This window comes from Apis cerana, linkage group LG2, assembly GCF_029169275.1.
Source record: "Apis cerana isolate GH-2021 linkage group LG2, AcerK_1.0, whole genome shotgun sequence".
Lineage (NCBI taxonomy): Eukaryota > Metazoa > Arthropoda > Insecta > Hymenoptera > Apidae > Apis > Apis cerana.
The window spans coordinates 10,004,751-10,030,508 of NC_083853.1; the positions used below are offsets into that span (position 1 = coordinate 10,004,751).

The window sequence follows — 25,758 nt, forward strand, 5'->3', positions numbered from 1 at the left end:
TATAGTTCATAATATATTTGATAATTCTATTAGAAAACAACAAGTTAAGATCAACCAATACTAATTCTAATATATTATAAGATTCCAAATCATTTAAAGAATTAGTCAAAAATTAAAGTTAACTTTTTTTATATTAATAATTATATTTAAAAAAAATAAAAATAATAAATCGTCAATATACGGTTTACAGTAAACAATATACATACGGATACAGTATACAGTTTAAATATGATTAATGATAATTTATTATAATTAATAAAATAATAGTATATTTATTTGTTTATTTTCCATTCACTAACTCCTTTTTTTTTAGGCCACATTAAGCTACATTAGATCCAAACACATATATTTCAAAATTACACTTCACATACAAAAAAGATCTTTTTTACGAATTTTTCTCGTTCCGTTACGACATCTAATTTAATTTCTATTGGTCTATAGAGTGCATATTGTGTAACTACCGTCAATGAAATGAAACGTAAACACATGGATTAACCGTTGCCAATAGTTATGGCATTGCTATGGAATATACATATCGATCGAAACACATCATCTGTACGACATCGTATGTATACTTCAGTCGTTTCTCCGATTTCAGTGAGGAAACACGATGACGGACGACATTTCCGCGATTCAAAAGAAGTTTGGTAGTCTGAATGAATACAGCATACAATTAAACAAATGGTTCTCGAAAACAATAGGCGTATGGCCACTTCCATCATCCACTTCGAAATTCGAAAAGATAATGACAAAGATTCTAATTTTTTTCTGTTGGATTATCGCGCTATTTGACACCATATCAGGCTTATTACATTTCGTCTTCGTGAAAGAAGATATCATCACAAAATTAAAAACTCTGGCTCCTATAAGCTATATTTTAGGCGGAGGGCTTAATTATGCAGTGTTGTTGCTTCGTAAAGACGATATACGCTATTGTATAGATCATATAGAAAGCGATTGGAAAGCTATCACAAGGACAGACAATCGGCAAGTAATGTTTAAAAACGCAAAAATTGGACGTATAATTTCCGGTTGTGTCGCGGGCTTCCTACAATTTAGTACTATTTGTTTCTGCACCGTATTGGGAGTTTTCAAACGAACAATCAAAATTGGCAACGAAAGTATAGAAATATACGTTTTGCCCTCTCCAACCTATAAAATTCCGGTTGATACTAATCCAGGACATGATATCGTACTTGGTTTTCAATTTCTGGCTGCATACATTACGAGCGCTACCGTTGTTAGCGCTTTCAGCTTTGCTACAATATTTGCATGCCACGCTTCTGGTCAGTTAACTATAATGATTACATGGATCAAAGAATTTATAAATCGGTCACAGAAAGAAAATAAGAATCGCATTGATGAAATAAGTGTGATCATCGAACATCATATAAGAATTCTAAGGTAATACTTTTTATGTAATTTCATTCTGTTTTTTCTGGCTCTTTCTGTCTATGTATCTATTTCTATCTTTCTCTAGAGAATATCTCTAATTACATATTAATTGTGAAGTTTCCTAGAACGTGCTGAACACCTATTGTGCCCAATATACTTCATGGAAATGTTCAAGAATATATTGACTATATGCTTGTTTAGTTATTGCATTCTTGCGGTACGCCATTTTTCAAATTAAAATATATCTGTTAAATACTCCGTTTTCAAGATCAATAAATTTTTGTTTATGTTAATAACTTATCTAAACACATGTTGATATAAATTTCATTATTATTTCATTATTATTATTATTATTATTTAATAAACAAAAATATTAACATATATATTTTAAAAATATTGATTTAAGATATAAATTTCTATGTCAAATCTAACATTTTAGTAGGACAATTCTCTATTCGATTTGACATGAAACAGGATTCATTTCTACTATTTTTACAACTTCAAAATACATTATTATCGATTAAACTTAATTTTCTTCTAAGGATGAAGAACACTTTGACTATCTATTCCAAAATAATTGCAATTAAACAAGTGAACCTAATTCTAATATAATTGTCTTGATTTTTTATAAGTCTCACAAATTCGAGCAATAAAAAAATAGCAATAAAAAAAATGAAATTAATAATATGAATGAAACAAATGAAGAATCTAATTGAAAATATTCATTTTTTTATTAGGAATGGTCTGAACATAATATTAGGATCCTCAGTACATATATTTTTTCTATAATAAATATAACTTTAAACATATTTTTAATATGTTACATCGGTGAAATATTAACTGAAAGATGTAAGGAAATTGGTAACATGGTTTATATGACAAACTGGTATCGATTACCTAAGAAAGATATTCTCAATTTGATAATGATTATTATACGATCTAACGTGGAATACAAAATGACTGCCGGAAAGATATTTGATATGTCGGTGATTACGTTTGGTAATGTGCGTCTATTTCTTTCAATATTTAAAGAAATATATCATTGATCTCCCAAATATTTCGAAAATATTTATGAGAATTTATTTTTACTTTCAGATAATAAAAACAGTTTTTGGATATTTAAATATATTACGTCAAGTAACGATGTTATAAATTGCACATGTATTAAATACATAAAAAAATATGTATCTAATATATATTCAAAATAAATATTGCATATTATATTATTATAGTCAAGTAAATTTGAAAGTATAAACATTATTTTTTTTTTATTTAAAATGATAAGATTAATTTAATTTCATTGTATACACATCTGTCCCATTCATTATCAAATATTCATTCATTAACAATTTGAATACTTATATAAGTCTAAATTTATATCAACTATGCCGATCTCAGACATTTCTTTTCTATTATAAAGTTTTTCGATTGACGTACCATTCTATCTTTAGAAATTGTGTAATTGATGCAATGCTTGGATTTTTAATATATTCCGACACTATAGATGCTTGTTGTTTGATCACCATTTTTGTTATGCACGCCTGTGAACAGTTTCCAATTTTTGTTACAAAGTTACAAAGACTGATTTATGCGTTGAAAGGAAGCAAGAATGTGAAAACGTTCCATGGCTAAGTGGAACATCATTTCCATATCTTATAATAAAGAAAATATAAATTATGTACATTTTTATAGTAATATCATACTATATTTACGAGTAATAATTTTCAGTTTTATATCTGCTTTGAGCTTCTAAATATTATTGAATTTGTAGGATGTACGTTAAAATATATATACTTCTTGGAATATCATCTACTTCAAATCAAATAATAATATTAAAATAAATAAGTAATAAGAGAATATAATTACAATGTTTCTCAATTTTTAGAAATGGGAACAAAGTGAAACTTTAATATATTGTACATTACTCACACTATTTAGATTCAACATTTTCATATTACATATTGATCAAATTTTATCAGAATATTTTATTTTTCTACAAAAATATTTTTTTTATATAATCTGGAAAAAAAGTAGAATTCACATTTAATTACATAATTAAATAATTATATAAAAATTGGTTTATATAATATAATATATTCATATAATATATTAGATAATTTTATCAGAAAAGAACAAATTAAGATCAACCAATACTAACTTTAATATATTATACAATTCAAGATTATTTAAAGAATTAGTCAAAAATTGAAGTTAAATTTTTTATATTAAAAATTATATTTAAAAAAAATAAAAATCATAATAAATCGTCAATATATATATGGTTTACGGTATACAGTATTATACGGACACAGTATACGATTTAAATATGATTAATGATAATTTATTATAATTAATAAAATAATATATTTATTTGTTTATTTTCCATTCACTAACTCCTTTTTTTTAGGCCACATTAAGCTACATTAGATCCAAACACATATATTTCAAAATTACACTTCACATATAAAAAACATCTTTTTTACGAATTTTTCTCGTTCCGTTACGACATCTAATTTAATTTCTATTAGTCTATAGAGTGCATATTGTGTAACTACCGTCAATGAAATGAAACGTAAACACATGGATTAACCGTTGCCAATAGTTATGGCATTGCTATGGAATATACATATCGATCGAAACACATCATCTGTACGACATCGTATGTATACTTCAGTCGTTTCTCCGACTTCAGAGAGGAAACATGATGGCGGATGACATTACCGCGGTTCAGAAAAAGTTTGACAATTTGAACGAGTATAGCACACAATTCAACAAATGGTTCTCGAAAACAATAGGCGTATGGCCATTTTCATCTTCTACCTCAAAATTCGAAAAGATAATGACAAAGATTCTTATATTTCTTTGTTGGATTATCACGCTATTCATCACAATATCAAGCTTGTTACATTTCACCCTCGTGAAGGAAGATATCATTTCAAAATTAAAATCTCTAGCTCCTATAAGCTATTGCTTTGGCGGAGGGCTCAATTATGCCGTGTTGCTGTATCGTAAAGACGATATACTTTATTGTATAGAGCATATGGAAGTTGATTGGAAGGCGATCACAAAAACGGCGGATCGACAAATAATGTTTAAAAATGCAAAAATTGGTCGCGTTATTTCCTGTTGCATCGCAGCCTTTGTGCAAATTAGTGCTGTTAGTTTCTGCACGGTATTGGGAGTTTTCAAACGAACAATCAAAATCGGCAACGAAAGCATGGAAATACACGTTTTACCCTCTCCAACCTATAAAATTCCGGTTGATACTAATCCAGGATTCGGTATTATCCTTGGTTTACAATTTCTGACAGGATACATTATGAGTGCCACCGTTGTTATCGCATTCAGTCTTGCTACAGTATTCGCATGTCACACTATTGGTCAGTTAACTATAATGGTTACATGGATAGAAGAATTTATAAACCGGCCACAAGAAGAAAATAAGAATGTACGTATTGATGAAATAAGTGTGATCATCGAACATCATATGAGAATTCTAAGGTAACATTTTTTGTATAGTTTCTTTATCTTTCTTCTGTCTTTTCCTTTCTATCTATCTATCTTTTTCTATCTTTCTCTAGAGAATATCTCTAATTACATATTAATTGTGAAGTTTCTTAGAACGTGCTGAACATCTATTGAGCCCAATATGTTTCATGGAAATGTTCAAGAATATATTGAGTATATGCATGTTTAGCTATTGCATTCTTGCGGTATGCCATTTTTCAAAATTAAATATATTTATTAAATACTTAATTTTCAATTTTAATAAATAGTTTTGTATATATCAAAAATAATTTATTTAAACACATATTTATGCTATTTATCAGAACCATGCAATTTTCGTTATTATTATTAAATAAATAAGAACATTCTTTATTCGATTTAAATTAAGGTTCATCTCGATTCTAACAATTTTAAAATTTATCATTGAATTAGAATTAAATCTAATGTTTTTGTTAGGATATGAAACATTGTAATTATCTATTTTAAAATAATTGATATTAACGAAATCAATCCTATTTTAATATACTTATTATAATTTTTTATAAGTCTCACAAATTCAAGTTATAAAAAAATCATGAAAGTAATATGAATGACACAGATGATCAATCCAATTGAAAACACTCATTTTTTCGTAGGAATGGTCTGAACATGATATTAGAATTCTCAGTACATATACTTTTGTAGTAATGAATTTAACTTTTAGTACGTTTTTAATATGTTATATTGGTGAAATACTAACTGAGAAGTGTAAAGAAGTTGGTAATATGGTGTATATGACAAATTGGTATCAATTACATGATAAAGATATTCTTAATTTGATTATGATTATTGCACGATCTAGTGTAGAATATAAAATGACTGCCGGAAAGATAATGGATATGTCAGTAACAACATTCGGTAATGTACGTTTATATTTTTCAATTTTGAAAGAAATAAAAATTATTAGTTATCATATATATTCATACGAATATATTTGTAATTTTAGATAATAAAAACTGTTTTTGGATATTTAAATATATTACGTCAAACAACAATGTCCTAAATTGCACATATATTGATTACATAAAAAAATATGTATCTAATATATATTCAAAATAAACATTAAATATTATTAATTAATTTAGAGTAAATATTAAATATTATTAATTTGAATAAATTTGAAAAAATAAACATTATTTTTTTCTTTTAAAATGATAAAATTAATTTAATTTCATTGCACATATATTATTCAATTTATTATCAACTATCAACAATTTGAAATAAATACTTACATAAGTTTAAAGTTATATCAACTATGCTGATTTCGTGTATTCTATAAGATTTTTCTATACAATTATGTAATAGCCTCTTAATGTGAAACGCAGAAATAATTAACAAGATCGTAAAATCCCAGGCCTCTCTTATTTATTAATAGATTTTTCAATCCACAAATTATTCCGTTTTTCAAAGTTTTGTAATTGCAATGCTTGGCTGAATTTGTAATATATTACATCACTGTAGATGCGTATTGTTTGGTCACTGTCTTTGCATGTTGTATGTATACAATTCCAAATTTTTATGACGGAGACTGGTCGATGGGCTAGAAATAGACAACAAAAATGTACAAAATGAACAATGGCTAGATGATATTTTGGAACATCATTTACATATACTAATTTAAAGAATGTATAGATTGCATAGATTTACAGGAATATCATATTATGCTTATGAATAACAACTTTCAACAATTATATCTCATTATTCATTTATGATAAAATGATAAACGAAAAACTCGTGGAATTTCAGCTTTTGTAACGTGAGTGGTAGATCAGATTCATCTATTAAAATTCATCTATCTATTTATTATGTCACATTATATAATTAATATTCTATTTTATTATTCTCTGTTACAGATGTTGCAATCATTTTAAGTATATTCGAATCTATTTGTACCATGAAATTTATCAAAATAATTATTATTTCAAATATTTACTTATTTTAAAAATTATATTTATATTTTAATATTACACTTTAACATAACATATAAATTTCAAAATGAACAATAATAATCCTGATATATTATGCATTTCAAGATAATTTAAAACCAAAAACTCAAATTGACTTTTTTCTGTATTGAAAATTATCTCTATATTGAAAAGAAACAAAGAACATAATTGTCAATGTGATATAGAACTTAAACACTATTATGATTAATAAAAAAAAAGTATATTTATTTATTTTTCATTACAGCTCATTCACAAATACATAACATATTTTAAAATCATACTTCAACTACGAAAAAATATCTTTTTTATGAATTTTTGCATTCAACTAAGACATCTAACTTAATCTTTATCAATAGATTGCACATTGTACAACACATGTCAGTATTGTCAACGAACTGAAACGTAAACATACGGATTAACCGTTGCCAACAGGCATTATTATGGCAACAGGGTATACATATCGATCGACGCATATCATCTGTACATCATATGTATACCATTCAGTCGTTTCTGCAACTTCATTGAGGAAAGACGATGGCGGATGACATTACCGCAATTCAGAAAAAGTTTGGCAGTCTGAACGAATACAACATACAACTGAACAGATGGCTTTCGAAAACGATAGGCGTATGGCCACTTCCATCGTCCACTTCGAAATTCGAAAAGATAATGACCAAGATTTTAATTCTTCTCTGTTGGATCATCGCGCTATTCATCATAACATCAAGCGTGTTACATTTTATTTTTGTTAAAGAGGATATTATTACAAAATTGAAAATGATTGGTCCTATAAGTTATTGTATTGGCGGAGGGCTTAATTACGCAATATTATTGTTTCTTAAAGATGATATACGTTATTGTATTGAGCATATAGAAGCCGATTGGGAAACTATCACAAGGACAAATGATCGGCAAGTAATGTTTAAAAACGCAAAAATTGGTCGCATCATTTCCGGTTGCATCGCGAGCTTCATGCAAGTTAGTACACTTTGTTTCGGCATCGTATTTGGAGTTCTCAAACAGAAAATCAAAATCGGCAACGAAAGTATGGAAATACACGTCTTACCTTTTCCAACCTACAAAATTCCAGTTGATACTAATCTAGAGCACAGTATCGTTCTTGGTTTTCAATTTCTGACAGGATGCATTATGACTGCTACCGTTATTATCGCTTTCAGCCTTGCTACTGTATTTGCATGCCACGCTGCTGGTCAGTTAACTATAATGGTTACATGGGTTAAAGAATTTGTAAATCGGCCACAAGAAGAAAATAAAAATATGCGAGTTAATGAAATAAGCGTGATCATCGAACATCATTTAAGAATTCTAAGGTAACATTTTTTTATTAATTTCTGTTTCTATTGTTAACTCCTTTTATCTATCTATTTGTACCTATCTGTGAAAAATTTCTCTAATAACTTTAATAACATAATGTGAAGTTTCTTAGGACGTACTGAACATCTATTGAGTCCAATATGCTTCATGGAAATGTTCAAGAATATATTAAGTATATGCATGCTTAGCTATTGCATTCTCGTGGTACGTAGTTTTCGAATTTACACATATTCATTGAGGACTTCGTTTTTAACATCATTAATTTAATATACTTCTGTTAAAAACATTTTGCATGAAGAATTTGCATGAAGAATTTGCATGAAGAATTCATACGCATCATAATAGATGATCTACAAATTTATGTAAAAAAATATGAAAATATTTTTACAATATTTACTTAATACATAAATTTGTCCTTAATCTTTTTATCAAATTCATTGCTTTTAATAAATTACTCTATATTCAATTTCAATAAGATTTATTTTTTCTATTTCTGTAATATTAAGATATGTTTCAAGTAGGGAAAGTAAAGCATTTTGCCTACTTATTTCAAGATAATTAAAAATTATTCACAAGGATCTTATTATACATAATTTCTATAATAAATAAATTTTTTTATATTTATTAATATTTATTTATATTTTCATATTTATAATAATATATTATTTATTTACAATATATTTATAATAATGAAGATTTATATTAATTTAAGCAATAAAAAATTGTAAGAAATAATATAATATAAATAAACAATAAATAATAAATGGAATTGAAAATATTCATTTTTTCGTAGGAATGGTCTGGACGTGATATTAAAGCTCTCAGTGCATACACTTTTTCAGTAATGAATATAACTTTAAGCACATTTTTAATATGTTATATCGGTGAAGTATTAACTGAAAAATGTAAGGAAATTGGTAACATGGTCTACATGACAAATTGGTATCGATTATCTGATAAAGATATTCTTAATCTGATTATGATTATTACACGATCTAGTGTAGAATACAAAATGACTGCCGGAAAAATAATTGATATGTCGGTGATCACATTTGGTAATGTATGTTTATTTCTTCCAATTTTTAAAGAAAAAAATTTTAAACAATCATTGATTCTCGAAAATATTCATATAAATATATTTAAAATTTCAGCTAGTAAAAACTATTTTTGCATATTTAAATATATTACGCCAAATGACAATATTGTAAAGTGCACATGTATTAAGCATATAAAAAAAATATATTGAATATATATTTCAAAACAAATATTGCACATTAATAATAATATTCAATTAAAATTGAAAGTATAAAAACTATTTTTTATATCTATAATGATTGAATGTATGTCACATCTTTTAAAAAATCATGAATTATAATTTTATAATAGAGTTACATGTACAGCATATATTTGAATGCAAAAAAATTTCAAAATAATTGCTTCATTGAAATAAATGCTTAAAATCATAATAGTGACAATCGTATTATATTACAAATCAATTATCTTTCTTTCTTAAGATGTGTTTTAAAATATATTGCATTATAATTCTCCAAAAAAATAAGCTTAGAAAAAATAATAAAATAAAATATTAATAATTTTAATTTAACATTAGCACATTTCGAAATCATTTGCCGATATCATATTCGAAAACGTACAGTTTATTTTCTTTTGAACACACATTGTCCAATTCATATTATTAATTATAAAAAATTTGAAATACTTACATAAATTTAAAGTTATATCAGCTGTGCTGCTTTTACGTAATATCCCGCAAGATTCATTTATATTATGCATCTTTGCACAAAACAATGAAATCGATAACAAAATCCTAAGTCTTTTATCTACCGTGGATTTCTCGATCTAGTCCCTTCTTCAAAATTTTGCAATTGATGCAATGCTTGGTTCAATGATGATCTGTCATCATTGAATACTTGCAATTTGATGAAAAATTTTTTGCGCAAAGATATAGACAATTTTGAATTCTTATGAAGTTGTAAAAAATTGTTGATGAACTGAAAAGAGACAAAAATAATGATACATGAATAATATCTGAATACTAGAATATTGTTACATAAAAATTCTTTATATTATTTACATAAATATTGAATTTTTTATCTCAAATCATAAAGTTTCTAAACGAGATATGTTTCAATAAATTTTTAGATGATTTTTGAAGTATTATCTATTTAATTAAATAATATGAAGATAAATATAAAAAGAAAAAATAAGATAAATATGGTGATTGAAATTGTTATGTTTCATTCTCAATTCTTTAAAAATGGATACAAAGTAAAACAATTAAAAAAATTATAAAAAGTCAATCTATTGCTATTCTTTATATTCGATATCTTCATACTCTTAATGCAATTTTATCGAAATTATATTTTATATTTTTACAAAATTATTTGTTTTTATATTATCAGAAATAAAAAATAGAATTAAAATTCAATCAAGTAATGGATTAAGTATCTACACAAAAAGAAAGCATTCAATTTGATATTGATATCTATAATTTCGAATTCATCTAAAAGTGAACGATGGAAAATTCGTAAAATTATCTTTAGATATTTTTTACAGTTTTTAGAGATTCGTCTTTTCATTGATTATTTCATTTATTATAACATTGCATAACATCTTTATCCATATCCCAATTTATTATTTTCTTATAAATCATTAAAATTATCTATAACATATTTGAAGGTCCTCATACCATTATTATGTATTTCATGACATAGCCATAAAAATTTTTCAAAATTGAAAAAAATGATTATATGCATACATATTTTCATTCATTAATTTCTCGACTAATATTATATATCACACATCATATTTCAAAATAACGTTTTACTTTTAAAAAAGATTTACGAATATTTTCACGAATTTTATCATTCTGCAAAGATATTTAATTTAATTTCTATCACTCCGAGTGTCATCGAGTGCGCATCACGTGCAACTACTGCACGAACTGAAACGTAAATACATAGATTAACCATCGTCAATAGTCATGGTAACGGAATATATATATTGATCGATGCATATCATTTGTAAGGCATCGTACATATGTACTATTCAGTCGTTTCTGTAACTTCGTTGAGGAGAGATGGCGGACGATATTATCGCGATTCAAAAGAAATTTGGCAGTCTTAACGAGTATAGCATACAAGTGAATAGATGGCTCTCAAAAACAATAGGCGTATGGCCACTTTCATCTACCACATCAAAATTCGAAAAGATAATGACAAGGATTCTAATTTTTTTCTGTATGATCATCGCTTTATTCGTTACAATACCAAGCTTGTTACACTTCATGCTCGTGAAAGAAGATGTCATATCAAAACTAAAAATGATTGGTCCTATAAGTTATTGTGTTGGCGGAGGGCTTAATTATGCAATATTATTGTTTCTTAAAGACGATATACGTTATTGTATAGAGCATATAGAAGCCGATTGGGAAACTATCACAAGGACAAATGATCGGCAAGTAATGTTTAAAAACGCAAAAATTGGTCGCATCATTTCTGGTTGTATTGGGAGCTTCATGCAAGTTAGTACTATTTCTTACTGCACCGTATTTGGAGTTTTCAAACAGACAATCAAAATCGGCAACGAAAGTATGGAAATACACGTCTTACCATTTCCAACCTATAAAATTCCGATTGATACTAATCTAGGGCACGGTATTGTTCTTGGTTTTCAATATCTGACAGCATGCATTATGACTGCTACTGTTATAATCGCTTTCAGTCTTGCTACAGTATTTGCATGCCACGCTACTGGTCAGTTAACTATAATGGTTATGTGGATCGAAGAATTTGTAAATCGGTCACAAAAAAATAAGAATGTGCACGTTAATGAAATAAGTGTAATCATTGAACATCATTTAAGAATTCTAAGGTAACATTTGTTGTAATTTCTATTTCTAATTTCTATTTCTATTTCTACTCCTTTGAGATGTATCTATTTATTCCTTTTGAGAGAATTTTTTCTAATTACGTATTAATTGTGAAGTTTCCTAGAACGTACTGAACATCTATTAAGTCCAATATGCTTCATGGAAATGTTCAAGAATGTATTAACTATATGCATGCTTAGCTATTGCATTCTTGTGGTATGTATTTTCTAAATTAAATTTATTCATTGAGGACTTTGTTTTTAGAATCATTAATTTAATCTATTTCTATGTTAAAAATATTTTGTTTGATGAATTCGCATGATGAATTTATTCATACCTCAACATATGATCCGCAAATTTCGATATTATATAAAGAAATAATAAAATGGTTTTAAGATATTGATTTAATACATAAATTCATGCTTAATTTTTTTGACAAATTCATTCTTTTTAAAACAATTATTCTGTTTTCAATTTCAATAAGAGTCACCTTTCCTTTTCTTCCATTTCTGTAACATTAAAACATTATTACAGTTATTCCAAAGAAATTGAAAGTAATTAATTGAATGTAAATTTTTATTGTATGACTTATTGTATGTAAATTCTATAAATAATTATAATTTATAATAATAATTTTATATAATTGAGATTTTTTGCAAATTTTATAAAATTTACTCAATAAAAAAATTTAAGAAATAATATAAACAAAATGAGTGATGAATAAACTTAAAAATATTCATTTTTTGTAGGAATGGTCAGGACGTGATATTAGAGCCCTTACTGCATATAGTTTTACAATAATAAATATAACTTTAAGCATGTTTTTAATATGTTATATCAGTGAAGTACTAACTGAAAAATGTAAAGAAATTGGTAACATGGTTTACATGACAAATTGGTATCGATTACCTGATAAAGATATTCTTAATCTGATTATGATTATTACACGATCTGGTATAGAATATAAAATGACTGCCGGAAAAATAATTGATATGTCAGTGATCACATTTAGTAATGTATGTTTGTTTCTTTCAACTTTCTTTCTTTCAAAAGACAAAAAATCATTGATTCTCTTCACAATATTCATTCAAATATATTTAAAATTTCAGATAATTAAAACTATTTTTGCATATTTAAATATACTACGCCAAGTGACAATATTGTAATGTGCACATATATTGAGCACATAAAAAAATGTATCAAATATATATTTAGAAACATGTTATAAATATTTATAGATATATATATAATATGTATATTAAAAATGAAACATATTAATAATTACATTCAAGTGAAAGTGTATAGTAAAAAATATTTTTTATATCTATAATAATCAGATATATGTCACATTTTTCAGAAAATCACAATTTTATAATATAATCATATGTACTCCACATTTCTACATATACTTAAATGCAAAAAAACATCAAAAATTTTTTTTATTTGTGTATTTTACATTTAATTGAACGCTTAAAGCACAATAATGATATACTTATCTTTACATATCATCTTTCTTCCTTAAGATCTAATTTAGACATAACATCATGATTTTCCAAAAAAAAATAGACCCGGAATAAATATTAAATAAAAAATTAATATTTTCACATTTTCAATATTTTCTAGAATGATTTTATCTGACAACTAGCACATATCATGGTTCTGTGTGCGAATATAAAAAATAATTTATACAAGTATAATTTATTTTTAATGCACATACATTGTTCTATTCCAGATTATCAATTATAAAAAATTACTGAAATAAATACTCACATATATTTAAAGTTACATCAACTGCGCTAGTTTTATCTCCGCTAGATTCATTTACATTATTATTCTTTGCCACGGAGAAATCAATAACAAAATCAAATCCTTCCTTCTTACAATTGATGCAATGCTTAGTTCAATGATGATATCTGCCATTATTAAATCCTTGCAATATGATCGTTTTTGTTATGAAGAAATATAGACAATTTTGAATTTTTATGACGAAGTTGCGAAAAACTGTTGATGGACTGAAGAAAGATAAAAATATAAAGATATGTGAACAATAGCTAAATAATATATTAGAATATTATTTACATATAAATTCTTTACATTATTTACATAAATATTTAATTTTTTATCTCAAATTATAAGTTTCTACTCGCACAAAGTATGTTTAAATAAATTTTTAGATGATTTTTGAAGTATTATCTATTTAATCAGATAATATGAATAACATGAAGATAAATATAATAAGGAAAAATAAGATAAATATGATGATTGCAATTGTTATATTTCGTTCTCAATTTTTTAAAAATGAGAACAAAGTAAAGCAATTAAAATACTATAAAAAGTTAATCTAGTGCTCAAATTTTTTATACTTAATCTTTTCATATTATTGGAAAGATTTTATCAAAATTGTATTTTATATTTCTATAAAATTATTTGAAATAAACATTATCTGAAATAAAAAATAAAATTCAACTTTAATCAAGTGATAGATTAAGTATCTACAAAAAAGCATTCAATTCGATATTAATATCTATAATTTCAAATTCTTCTAAAAGAAGATTTTGATAGATAAAAAATTCGTAAGATTATTTTTAGATAATTAAACAACTTATAGATATCTTTTATATTCTTGAAGATTCATCTATTCATTTATCATTTAACATTGCATAACTTTTTTTCATATTCTAATTTATTATTTTTTTACAGATCGTTAAAATTATTTGTGATATACTTGAATGTCCCCATCATTATGTATTTTATGGCATAGCCATAAAAATTTTACAAAATTCAAAAAAATGATTATTGTATCAAAATTTTATTAATTCCAAAAATTGTATTCTCAGATAATAAATAAATTTCAGAGCAATAGAAATATTGATACATTCTATGTATTTCAAAGCTATTTAATAATGCATTAGATAAAGTTTAATTCTTTTTCTACTTTAAAAATTACCCCAAAAAAGTAATAACCGTAATCTTTAATCTGCATTAAATGCACTCTACTATTTGAATATTATTGCAATAATAAAAAAAATACACTTTTCTATCTTTTATTCACTAATTTCTCAATTGATATTATGTAATCATATTTCAAAATAATGCTTCACTTATAAAAAGTGAGTTTTTTACGAATTTTATCGTTCTGCAAAAATATCTAATTTACTTTATACCACACCATTGAATGCACAACATGTGCAACTATCGTCAACGAACTGAAACGTAAACAGATGGATTAACCGTTGTCAATAGTTATGGTAACGGAATATATGTATCGATCGATGCATATCATTTGTACGACACCATGTGTATACGATATTCAGTCGTTCCTACAACTTCGTTGAGGAAACATGATGGCGGATGACATTGCCGCAATTCAGAAGAAGTTTGGTAGTCTGAACGAATACAGCATACAATTGAACAGATGGCTTTCAAAAACGATAGGCGTATGGCCACTTCCATCCTCTACCTCGAAACTCGAGAAAATAATGACAAAGATTTTAATTTTTTTTTGTTGGATTATCGCTCTATTTGTCACAATATCAAGCTTGTTATATTTTATTCTCGTGAAAGAGGATGTTATCTCAAAATTAAAAACACTTGGCCCTATAAGTTATTGCTTTGGTGGAGGACTTAATTATGCAGTGTTGTTGCTTCGTAAAAACGATATACGCTACTGTATAGATCATATAGAAAGCGATTGGAAGGCTATCACGAGGACAGGAGATCGGCAAGTAATGTTTAAAAACGCAAAAATTGGTCGTATCATTTCCGGTTGTGTCGCGGGCTTCCTACAACTTAGTACTATTTCTTTCTGCACCGTATTTGGAGTTTTCAAACAGAAAATTAAAATCGGCAACGAAAGTATGGAAATATACGTCTTACCTTTTCCAACTTATAAAATTCCGGTTGATACTAATCCAGGACATAATATCGTACTTGGTTTTCAATTTTTGGCCGGATATATTATGAGCGCTACTGTTGTTATCGCTTTCAGTCTTGCTACAGTATTTGCATGCCACGCTGTTGGCCAGTTAACTATAATGGTTACTTGGATCGAAGAATTTGTAAATCGGCCACAAGAAGAAAATAAGAATATGCGTATTGATGAAATAAGTGTGATCATCGAACATCATTTGAGGATTTTAAGGTAATATTTTTTTGATTATTTTCTATTTCTATTGTTAACTCCTTTTATCTATCTATTTATTTCTATTCCCTTTGAGAGAATTTTTTCTAATTACATATTAACTATGAAGTTTTCTAGGACGTACTGAACATCTATTGAGTCCAATATGCTTCACGGAAATGTTCAAGAATATATTAACTATATGCATGCTTAGCTATTGCATTCTTGCGGTATGCTATTTCTTAATTAATATATTTAAATATAATTTAAATATATTTATTGAGAACTTCGTTTTTAAAATTGTTAGTTTTGTGCATTTCTGTATTGAAAATATTTTTTCTAACTGATCACATGATGATTCATTCGTAATACAGCACATCATCCACAAATTTTTTTATTATCTGTAAACAAAAATTTTAAAATGTTCTTAAAATATTGATTCAAAATATAAATTTATGTCCATCTTATTTCTCAAATTCATCACTTTTAATAGAATCATTCAATTTAATGTAGAATATGATTCATCCATTCTATAATTTTAAGAAATATTATTAGAACTAGAAATTAATGAAATGCCTTAATTGGATAAGATTCCAAGATAACTAAAATTAATGAAATGAATCCTATTCTATATAATTGTTGTAATTTTTTATAAATGTCACAAATTCAAGCAATAATAGAATCGAGAAATAATATGAACAGTATAAAATTGAAAATATTCATTTTTTCTTAGGAATGGTATGGACGTGATGTTACGGTCCTGAGTGCATATGCTTTTTCAATAACGTGTATAACATTGAACACATTTTTAATTTGTTATATCGGTGAAATACTTTCTGAAAAGTGTAAGAAAATTAGTAATATGATTTATATGACGAATTGGTATCGATTATCAGAAAAAGATATTTTTAATCTGATTATGATAATGATACGATCTGGAATGGAATACAAAATGACTGCCGGAAAGATAATTACTATGTCAGTGATTACATTTGGTAACGTACGTTTATTTTTTAATTTTTTTAAGAAGTATTGCTAGCATTCGAAAGTATTTATACAAATATATTTTAAATTTCAGATAATAAAAACTATTTTTGCGTATTTAAATATATTACGCCAGATGACAATATTGTAAAGTGCACATGTATTGAATATATAAGAAAATATATATCTAACATATCTAATAATAAACTTTGCATATTAGTAATTTCATTTGAATGAATATGAAAATATAATATATATTTGTTTCATATATAATGATTAATTGCATCTCTCTTATTTATTAAAGATTACTTTTTGTAATCTTATAATATTATTTCAACACATTTTAATATACTTGCACCAAAAAAATTTTTTTGTATTTATATAATTTAGTTACACCAATTTATATAAATAATTGTAATGAATGTTTAAAATCATAGTATTATATTACAGATCGATCAAGTTTAAGAAATACATAATATTATTGTTTTAAACACATAATTTTTCAAAAAAATAATCTTAGAAAAAATATTAAGCAAAAAATAAATCATCTTCATTTACTAATTTCTAAGAATAACATTTTCAAATCTAGCATTTCCAAATCATATGCAGATATCAAAAATGTACACTTTATTTTCTTCTTTGAATTGGAGACACATTGTTCAATTCATATTATCAATTACAAAAAATTTAATAAATACTCACATAATTTCATAGTTTCATCAATTTTTTTTCTGTATTTCGCTAGTATCTTTCATCACTGAAGTTTGATTGTTTTTGTTATGCATAGATGTAGACTATTTCGAATTCTTATGACGAAATTCTTGTGAAAAACTATAGATGAACTGAAAAAAGACAAAAACATAGAAATATCTGAACAACAATTAAATAATATACTAGAATATTATTTATATATAAATTCTTTACATTTAAATAAAAAATATGAGAGATTGTAAAAAAATATGAAGATATTATTTTGTGTATAGAAATAACGATTTTCAATTTTTTATTTTAAATCAAAGAGTCTTTAAACGAAATATGTTTTAATGAATTTATAGATGTTTTTTGAAATATTATCTACTTAATGAGATAATAAGAATGAAAATGATGAAAATATAAAATTGTAAATTATTACGTTTAGTTCTGAATTTTTTAAAAATAGTAAAACTATAAGTTATTGTTCATATTCTTTATACTTAATATTTTCATACTGTTGATGAGATTTTATCAAAATTTTATATTTTATATTTTTATAAAATTATTTGTTTCTACATTATTTGAAATAAAAAATAGATATATAATAAAACAGATATAAATTCAAATTTATTGAAGTGATGGATTAAGTATCTACAAAAAAAAACGTATTCAATTTGATGTTCATATCTATAATTTCGAATTCTTCTAAAAATAACAGATGGAAAATTTGTAAAATTATCTTTAGATAACTTTTATAGTTCTTCAAGATTCGTCTATCCATTTATTATTTTACATTGCATAAGATCTTCACCATATTCCACTTCATTATTTTCTATTACAGATCATTAAAATTATTTCTAGCATATTAAATCTTTTCGTATCCTTATTATATACTTCGTAATGTAGCCATAAAAATTTTACAAATTTTTTAATTATTATTATATCAAAATTTCATTAATTCTAGAAATTGTATTTTAAAATAATAAATTTCAGAATAAGCAATAGAAAACTTGATACATTCTATGTATTTCAAAATCATATTTCAAAAGTTAATAATCATAATCTTGAATCTACATTAAATGCAATCTATTATTTGAATATCACTGTGATTATTAAAAAAAAAAAAATACACTTATGTATCTTCATTCACTAATTTCTCCATTAATATTAGACATCACACATCATATTTTAAAATAACACTCCCCTTTTAAAAAAGGTTTATGAATTTTTTCAAAAAATTTTATCATTCTGCAAAGATATTTAATTTAGTTTCTATTATTCCGATTGTCATGGAGTGCGCACCACGTGCAACTACCGTTAAGGAACTGAAACGTAAACACATAGATTAACCATCGTCAATAGTCGTGGTAACGGAATATATATATTGATCGATGCATATCATTTGTACGACATCGTACATGTATACCATTCAGTCGTTTCTGTAACTTCGTTGAGGAAAGACGATGGCGGACGACATTGTCGCGATTCAAAAGAAGTTTGGCAGTCTCAACGAGTATAGCATACAAGTGAATAGATGGCTCTCGAAAACGATAGGATTATGGCCACTTCCATCCTCCACATCGAAATTCGAAAAGATAATGACAAAGATTCTAATTCTTCTCTGTTGGATCATCTCGCTATTCGTTACAACACTAAGTTTATTACACTTCATTCTCGTGAAAGAAGATATCATAACAAAATTAAAAATGATTGGCCCTATAAGTTATTGCATTGGCGGAGGGCTTAATTATGCAGTATTATTGTTTCTTAAAGACGATATACGTTATTGTATAGATCACATAGAAACCGATTGGAATGCGATCACAAGAACGCAGGATCGGCAAGTAATGCTTAAAAACGCAAAAATTGGTCGCATAATTTCCGGTTGCATCGCAGGTTTCATGCAAGTTGACAGTATTTGTTTCTGCACTGTCTTGGGTGTTTTCAAACAGACAATCAAAGTCGGCAACGAAAGCATAAGAGTATACATCTTACCCTATCCAACTTATAAAATTCCGGTTGATACTAATCCAGGACACATCATTCTACTTGGTCTTCAATTTCTGACAACATGCATTATGAGTACTACCGTTGTTATCGCTTTCAGTCTTGCTACAGTATTTGCATGCCACGCTGTTGGCCAGTTAACTATAATGGTTACTTGGATCGAAGAATTTGTAAATCGGCCATTAGAAGAAAATAAGAATATGCGCATTGATGAAATAAGTGTGATCATCGAACATCATTTAAGAATTCTAAGGTAACATTTTTTGATTAATTTCTCTTGTTAATTTCTTTTACGTATCTATTTATCTCTGTTCCCTTTGAGAGAATTTTTTCTAATTACGTATTAACTGTGAAGTTTTCTAGGACGTATTGAACATCTATTAAGTCCAATATGCTTCATGGAAATGTTCAAGAATATGTTGAGTATATGCATGATAAGCTATTGCATTCTTGCGGTATGCTATTTCTTAAATTTAAATATATTTATTGACAACTTCGTTTTTAAGATCATTAGTTTTGTGCATTTTTGTATTGAAAATATTTTTTCTAATTGACCACATGATGATTCATTCGATAATACAACACATCATCCATAAATTTTTGTATTACCTGTAAACAAAAATAAGATGTTTTTAAAATATTGATTCGAGACATAAATTTATTCATCTTATATATATATATATCAAATTCATCACTTTTAATAGAATCATTCAATTTAATATAGAATATGATTCATCCATTCTATAATTTTAAGAAATATTAGTGAACTAGAAATTAATGAAATGCTTTGATTGGATAAGATTCCAAGATAACTAAAATTAATGAAATGAATCCTATTCTATATAATTGTTATAATTCTTTATAAATGTCACAAATTCAAGCAATAATAAAATTGTGAGAAATAATACGAACAGCATAAAATTGAAAATATTCATTTTTTCATAGGAATGGTCTGGACGTGATATTAGAGCTCTCAGTACATATGCTTTTTGTGTAACGTGTATAATATTGAACACATTTTTAATATGTTATATCGGTGAAATACTTTCTGAAAAGTGTAAGAAAATTAGCGATATGATTTACATGACGAACTGGTATCGATTATCTGAAAAAGATATTCTTAATCTGATAATGATAATGATACGATCTGGAATGGAATACAAAATGACTGCCGGAAAGATCGTTAATATGTCGGTAATTACATTTGGTAATGTACGTTTATTTTTTAATTTTTTTAAGAAGTATATTGCATTCGAAAGTATTTATATAAATATATTTTAAATTTCAGATAATAAAAACTATTTTTACGTATTTAAATATATTATTCCAAATGACAATGTTGTAAAGTGCACATGTATTGAGTATATAAAAAAATATGTATTTAACATATTTAATAATAAACTTTGCATATTAGTAATTATATTTGAATGAATATGAAATATGAAAATATAAATTATATTTGTTTCATAAATAATGATTAATTGCATTTCTTTTATTCGAAAAGTTATAATTTATAATCTTATAATATTGTTATAGTACAGCACATTCCAATATACTTGCACGGAGAAAACTTAAAAATTTTTTTATGTAATATTTATATAATATATATATAATTTATATTTACACCGATTTAATTGTAAAGAAATCAAATAATGTTTAAAATTTTAGTATTAAAATCTTAGTATTATATTACAGATTGATCATATTTTAGAAATGTTTTAAACACATAATATTATTTATTTTCCAAAAAAATAGTCTTAGAAAATATATTAAAGTATATTAAAAAATTAATCATTTTCATCTACTAATTTCTAATGACATTTTCAAATCTAGCATTTCCAAATTATGTGCACTGAAAGTAATTAAAAAATGTACAATTTATTTTCCATTATACACATTGGACACATATTATTCAATTCATATTATCAGCTATTTTCAAAAATTTGAAATAAATATCATAAATTTAAAATTGCATCAATTATGCAATATATTATTATTATATATTGCGATTCTTTTATATTATTATGATGTCACTTTGTACAAAATAGAAAAAAATTATTAATAATGAAATCATGACATCTCAAAATTTTCTGATCTATGAATTCCTCGATTCAATCTGTTTTCCATATCATGCAATTGATGCAATACTTAGTCATATTTGTGATGTATTCCACAACTGTCAGGTGTTTGATCGCCGTGTTTGCATACCTGTAAACAGTTTGAAATTCATGTGAAAAAATTGCAATAACTGTTCGACAATATGAAAAAAGACAAGAATATGAAGATACGTGAACAACTAGATGATATTATGAAATATCATTTATATAATATAAAAATAATATAAAAATAAATAAGTGCAACTTATATCATTTGTATGAAAATATCATACTTTATTTATAGATAACGATTTTTATCTTTTTGTAGGCTATATATATTATATATAATATATACTTAATATACATTAAATATATACTTTCTGAAATTATCAATTTATAATGAAATATGATAATGAAATTATATGAAGATACATTATTATATGATTAAAGAGCAGCATTGTATTCGTAATATTTATTCTCAATTTTTTATGAATGAAAATATTGGAAACGTTAACGTAATGTATTTCATATTTTTTATATTCAATATTTTCATATCATATTACATTGATAGAATTTTTCCGAAAGAGATTTTTTTATGTTTTTAAAATTATTCGTTTCTATATTATCTGTAATAAAAAATAAAATTCACATTCAATCATTTTCTAAAATGAACAATTATATAATTTGTCAGTTTATATAATAATATTATATAATTTTTCCATAATTTTTTTAATAATAATTGATATTATCTACAATATTATCCACAAGAAAAAAAATTGATATTAATATTTTATATTATTATTTACAATTTTAAATTTTTCAAAATTGACAACTGCAAAATTTTTTAAATTATTTTTGTTTTTTGTAACGTGAATGGAAGATTCATTTATGGAAAATTCGCTTTGTTATATCCAATTGCAAAACTCATATTCCATTATTTATTATTTTCTGTTACAGATTACAATCATCTGAGACATATTTGAATCTATCTGTATCCTTATATATTTGGTGATGTAACCAAATTTTACCAAAAATTTTACCAAAATATTTATTATTTCAAATTTTTATTTGTTTCAAAAACTATATTCTAAAATTATATATAAATTTCAAAATAATCTATAGAAATTCTAATACACTCTATGTATTTCAAGATTTTTTAATGCATCAGATAAAAATTAGAATTGATTTTTTTTCTATAAAAATTATTCCGAGAAGATTAGTAATCATAATTTTCTATATACTATATTGTATAGTTTAAATTATTATTTAAACTATATAATATATAACTGTAATATATAACTTTTTATTATTGTAATTAATAAAAAGAAAATTCACTTATTTATCTTCCATTTTCGTTTGACATTTGCTAATATATATATTTCAAAATCACACTTCCATTATAAAAAGTCTTACAAATTTTATCATTCCAAGATATCTAATTTAATTTTTACCAATCAATCGACTACACATTGTGCGACACATGCAACTATCGTCAATGAACTGAAACGTAAATATACAGATTAACTGTCTGTGCTAATAGTTATGGCAACGGAATATATGTATCGATCGACGTATATCATCCATACGACAGTGTGTACACCATTCAGTCGTTTCTGTAACTTCGTCGAGGAAAGACGGAATGGCGGACGATATTGCTGCGATTCAGAAGAAGTTTGGCAGTCTAAACGAATACAGCATACAATTGAATAGATGGTTCTCGAAATCGATAGGATTATGGCCACTTTCATCTTCTTGCTCCAAATTCGAAAAGATAATGACAAAGATTCTAATTTTCCTGTGTTGTATCATCGCGCTATTCGTCACCACATCAAGCTTGTTACATTTTACTCTTGTGAAAGAGGATATCATTTCGAAATTAAAAACGCTCGGCCCTATAGGCTACTGCTTTGGCGGAGGACTCAATTATGCCATTTTGTTATTTCGTAAAAATGATATACGCTATTGTATAGAGCACATGAAAGCGGATTGGAAGGCAATTACGAGGACAGGCGATCAGCAAATAATGCTTAAAAATGCAAAAATTGGGCGCATCATTTCCTGTTGTTTCGCGGCTTTCATGCAAACTAGTACTATTACTTTTTGCACCGTATTTGGAGTTTTCAAACGGACAATTAAAATCAGCAACCAAAGCATGGAACTATACGTCTTACCCTTTCCAACTTATAAAATTCCGGTTGATGTTAATCCAGGGCATGATATCGTCCTTAGTTTTCAATTTCTGGCAGGATATATTGCAACAGGTACTGTTATTATCGCTTTCAGCTTTGCTACAGTGTTTGCATGCCATGCTGTTGGTCAGCTAACTATAATGATTACGTGGATCGAAGAATTTGTAAATAGGCCACAAGAAGAAAATAAAAATGTACGCGTTGATGAAATAAGTGTAATCATTGAACATCATTTGAGAATTCTAAGGTAACACTTTTTGTATAGTTTCTTTCTATTTCTGTCTGTTTCTTTCTTTTTATCTATCTATCTATTTCTATCTCTCTTTAGAAATTTTCTCTAATTACATATTAACTGAAGTTTCCTAGAACGTACTGAACATCTATTGAGTCCAATATGCTTCATGGAAATGTTCAAGAATATTTTGAGTATATGCATGCTTAGCTATTGCATTCTTGCGGTATGCTATTTCTTAAATTTAAATATATTTATTGACAACTTCATTTTTAAGATCATTAGTTTTGTGCATTTTTGTATTGAAAATATTTTCTCTAATTGATTACATGATGATTCATTCGATAATACAACACATCATCCATAAATTTTTGTATTACCTGTAAACAAAAATAAGATGTTTTTAAAATATTGATTCAAGACATAAATTTATTCATCTTATATATATATATCAAATTCATCACTTTTAATAGAATCATTCAATTTAATATAGAATATGGTTCATCCATTCTATAATTTTAAGAAATATTAGTGAACTAGAAATTAGTGAAATGCTTTGATTAGATAAGATTCCAAGATAATTGAAATTAATGAAATGAATCCTATTCTATATTTGTTGTAATTTTTTATATAAATGTCACAAATTCAAGCAATAATAAAATTGTGAAAAATAATATGAACAACATAAAATTTTATTTTCATTTTTTCATAGGAATGGTCCGGACATGATATTAGAGCCCTCAGTGCATATGCTTCTGCCGTAATGAATATAAGTTTAGGAACATTTTTAATATGCTATGTTGGTGAAATATTAACTGAAAAATGTAAGGAAATTGGTAACTTGGTCTACATGACAAACTGGTATCGATTGCCTAAAAAAGATATTCTCAATCTAATAATGATTATTACACGATGTAGTATGGAATACAAAATGACTGCTGGAAAGATAATTGACATGTCGGTGATTACATTTGGTAATGTACGTTTTTTAATTTTTAAAAAAATACATCATTTTCGAAAATTTTCATAATAATATATTTAAAATTTCAGATAGTAAAAACTATTTTTGCGTATTTAAATATATTACGCCAAATGACAATATTGTAAAATGCACATGTATTGCGCATATAAAAAAATATGTATCGAACATACATTTAAAAATAAACTTTGCATATTAATTACATTTCAATGATCTTGAAATTATAAGAAATATTTTTTTCCATAATGATCAAATATATGTTACATTTCTCTTTTTTAAAATGTTGTAATTTGCAGCCTTATAATATTGTTATATAAATACAGCATATTTCTATATATACTTGCAGA

General features: G+C 25.6%; 6 protein-coding genes and 1 long non-coding RNA gene across 8 annotated transcripts; 6 read left to right on the top strand and 1 right to left on the bottom strand.

Annotated features, from left to right (window-relative positions):
* Positions 1-113: 113 nt before the first annotated feature.
* On the top strand, positions 114-2,843 carry LOC107996745 (odorant receptor 4-like). The gene is made up of 4 exons (XM_017054934.3): positions 114-1,404; positions 1,513-1,612; positions 2,133-2,399; positions 2,491-2,843. The coding sequence occupies exons 1-4, from the start codon at positions 611-613 to the stop codon at positions 2,545-2,547; spliced, it is 1,218 nt and encodes a 405-aa protein (XP_016910423.1). The 5' UTR covers positions 114-610; the 3' UTR covers positions 2,548-2,843.
* LOC114577386 (uncharacterized) lies at positions 2,815-8,091 on the bottom strand. Its single transcript, XR_009828824.1, has 3 exons — positions 7,954-8,091; positions 6,174-6,481; positions 2,815-2,936 (listed from the first exon to the last, which is right to left on the bottom strand). It is a non-coding gene; the product is annotated as an uncharacterized LOC114577386 (long non-coding RNA).
* On the top strand, positions 3,695-6,027 carry LOC133665667 (odorant receptor 4-like). Of its 2 annotated transcripts, XM_062071054.1 has the most exons (4): positions 3,760-4,896; positions 5,009-5,108; positions 5,538-5,804; positions 5,888-6,027. In XM_062071054.1, exons 1-4 carry the CDS (start codon positions 4,097-4,099, stop codon positions 5,942-5,944), a joined length of 1,224 nt encoding a protein of 407 aa, XP_061927038.1. In that variant the 5' UTR covers positions 3,760-4,096; the 3' UTR covers positions 5,945-6,027. The 2 variants fall into 2 exon arrangements, with proteins under 2 accessions (XP_061927037.1, XP_061927038.1); XM_062071053.1 differs by having other exon boundaries at positions 3,695-4,896; positions 5,538-6,008.
* On the top strand, positions 7,168-10,253 carry LOC107996632 (odorant receptor 4-like). Its single transcript, XM_017054796.3, has 4 exons — positions 7,168-8,218; positions 8,327-8,426; positions 9,016-9,282; positions 9,374-10,253. The coding sequence occupies exons 1-4, from the start codon at positions 7,422-7,424 to the stop codon at positions 9,428-9,430; spliced, it is 1,221 nt and encodes a 406-aa protein (XP_016910285.3). The 5' UTR covers positions 7,168-7,421; the 3' UTR covers positions 9,431-10,253.
* Positions 10,254-10,860: 607 nt separating this feature from the next.
* Positions 10,861-13,553, top strand: LOC107996761 (odorant receptor 4-like). Its single transcript, XM_017054962.2, has 4 exons — positions 10,861-12,113; positions 12,228-12,327; positions 12,861-13,127; positions 13,221-13,553. Exons 1-4 carry the CDS (start codon positions 11,320-11,322, stop codon positions 13,275-13,277), a joined length of 1,218 nt encoding a protein of 405 aa, XP_016910451.2. The 5' UTR covers positions 10,861-11,319; the 3' UTR covers positions 13,278-13,553.
* Positions 13,554-14,546: 993 nt separating this feature from the next.
* Positions 14,547-17,524, top strand: LOC133665670 (uncharacterized). Its single transcript, XM_062071063.1, has 4 exons — positions 14,547-16,252; positions 16,362-16,461; positions 16,965-17,231; positions 17,310-17,524. Exons 1-4 carry the CDS (start codon positions 15,453-15,455, stop codon positions 17,364-17,366), a joined length of 1,224 nt encoding a protein of 407 aa, XP_061927047.1. The 5' UTR covers positions 14,547-15,452; the 3' UTR covers positions 17,367-17,524.
* A 921-nt stretch (positions 17,525-18,445) lies between these two features.
* On the top strand, positions 18,446-25,692 carry LOC114577384 (uncharacterized). The gene is made up of 8 exons (XM_062071981.1): positions 18,446-20,168; positions 20,271-20,370; positions 20,861-21,122; positions 21,204-21,322; positions 23,552-24,447; positions 24,559-24,658; positions 25,145-25,406; positions 25,483-25,692. Exons 1-8 carry the CDS (start codon positions 19,372-19,374, stop codon positions 25,608-25,610), a joined length of 2,664 nt encoding a protein of 887 aa, XP_061927965.1. The 5' UTR covers positions 18,446-19,371; the 3' UTR covers positions 25,611-25,692.
* The last annotated feature ends 66 nt before the right edge of the window (positions 25,693-25,758 follow it).

Coding starts and splice junctions, on each gene's coding strand:
- LOC114577384 (XM_062071981.1), top strand. CDS start 19,372: ATGGCGGACGACATTGTCGCGATTCAAAAGAAGTTTGGCAGTCTCAAC. Junction 21,123..21,203: donor TATGTCGGTAATTACATTTG/GTAATGTACGTT, acceptor TTTAAATTTCAG/ATAATAAAAACTATTTTTAC. Junction 25,407..25,482: donor CATGTCGGTGATTACATTTG/GTAATGTACGTT, acceptor TTAAAATTTCAG/ATAGTAAAAACTATTTTTGC.
- LOC107996761 (XM_017054962.2), top strand. CDS start 11,320: ATGGCGGACGATATTATCGCGATTCAAAAGAAATTTGGCAGTCTTAAC. Junction 12,114..12,227: donor CATCATTTAAGAATTCTAAG/GTAACATTTGTT, acceptor TTAATTGTGAAG/TTTCCTAGAACGTACTGAAC. Junction 13,128..13,220: donor CAGTGATCACATTTAGTAAT/GTATGTTTGTTT, acceptor TTAAAATTTCAG/ATAATTAAAACTATTTTTGC.
- LOC133665667 (XM_062071053.1), top strand. CDS start 4,097: ATGATGGCGGATGACATTACCGCGGTTCAGAAAAAGTTTGACAATTTG. Junction 4,897..5,008: donor CATCATATGAGAATTCTAAG/GTAACATTTTTT, acceptor TTAATTGTGAAG/TTTCTTAGAACGTGCTGAAC. Junction 5,109..5,537: donor TTAGCTATTGCATTCTTGCG/GTATGCCATTTT, acceptor ATTTTTTCGTAG/GAATGGTCTGAACATGATAT.
- LOC107996745 (XM_017054934.3), top strand. CDS start 611: ATGACGGACGACATTTCCGCGATTCAAAAGAAGTTTGGTAGTCTGAAT. Junction 1,405..1,512: donor CATCATATAAGAATTCTAAG/GTAATACTTTTT, acceptor TTAATTGTGAAG/TTTCCTAGAACGTGCTGAAC. Junction 2,400..2,490: donor CGGTGATTACGTTTGGTAAT/GTGCGTCTATTT, acceptor TTTTACTTTCAG/ATAATAAAAACAGTTTTTGG.
- LOC133665670 (XM_062071063.1), top strand. CDS start 15,453: ATGATGGCGGATGACATTGCCGCAATTCAGAAGAAGTTTGGTAGTCTG. Junction 16,253..16,361: donor CATCATTTGAGGATTTTAAG/GTAATATTTTTT, acceptor TTAACTATGAAG/TTTTCTAGGACGTACTGAAC. Junction 16,462..16,964: donor TTAGCTATTGCATTCTTGCG/GTATGCTATTTC, acceptor ATTTTTTCTTAG/GAATGGTATGGACGTGATGT.
- LOC107996632 (XM_017054796.3), top strand. CDS start 7,422: ATGGCGGATGACATTACCGCAATTCAGAAAAAGTTTGGCAGTCTGAAC. Junction 8,219..8,326: donor CATCATTTAAGAATTCTAAG/GTAACATTTTTT, acceptor CATAATGTGAAG/TTTCTTAGGACGTACTGAAC. Junction 8,427..9,015: donor TTAGCTATTGCATTCTCGTG/GTACGTAGTTTT, acceptor ATTTTTTCGTAG/GAATGGTCTGGACGTGATAT.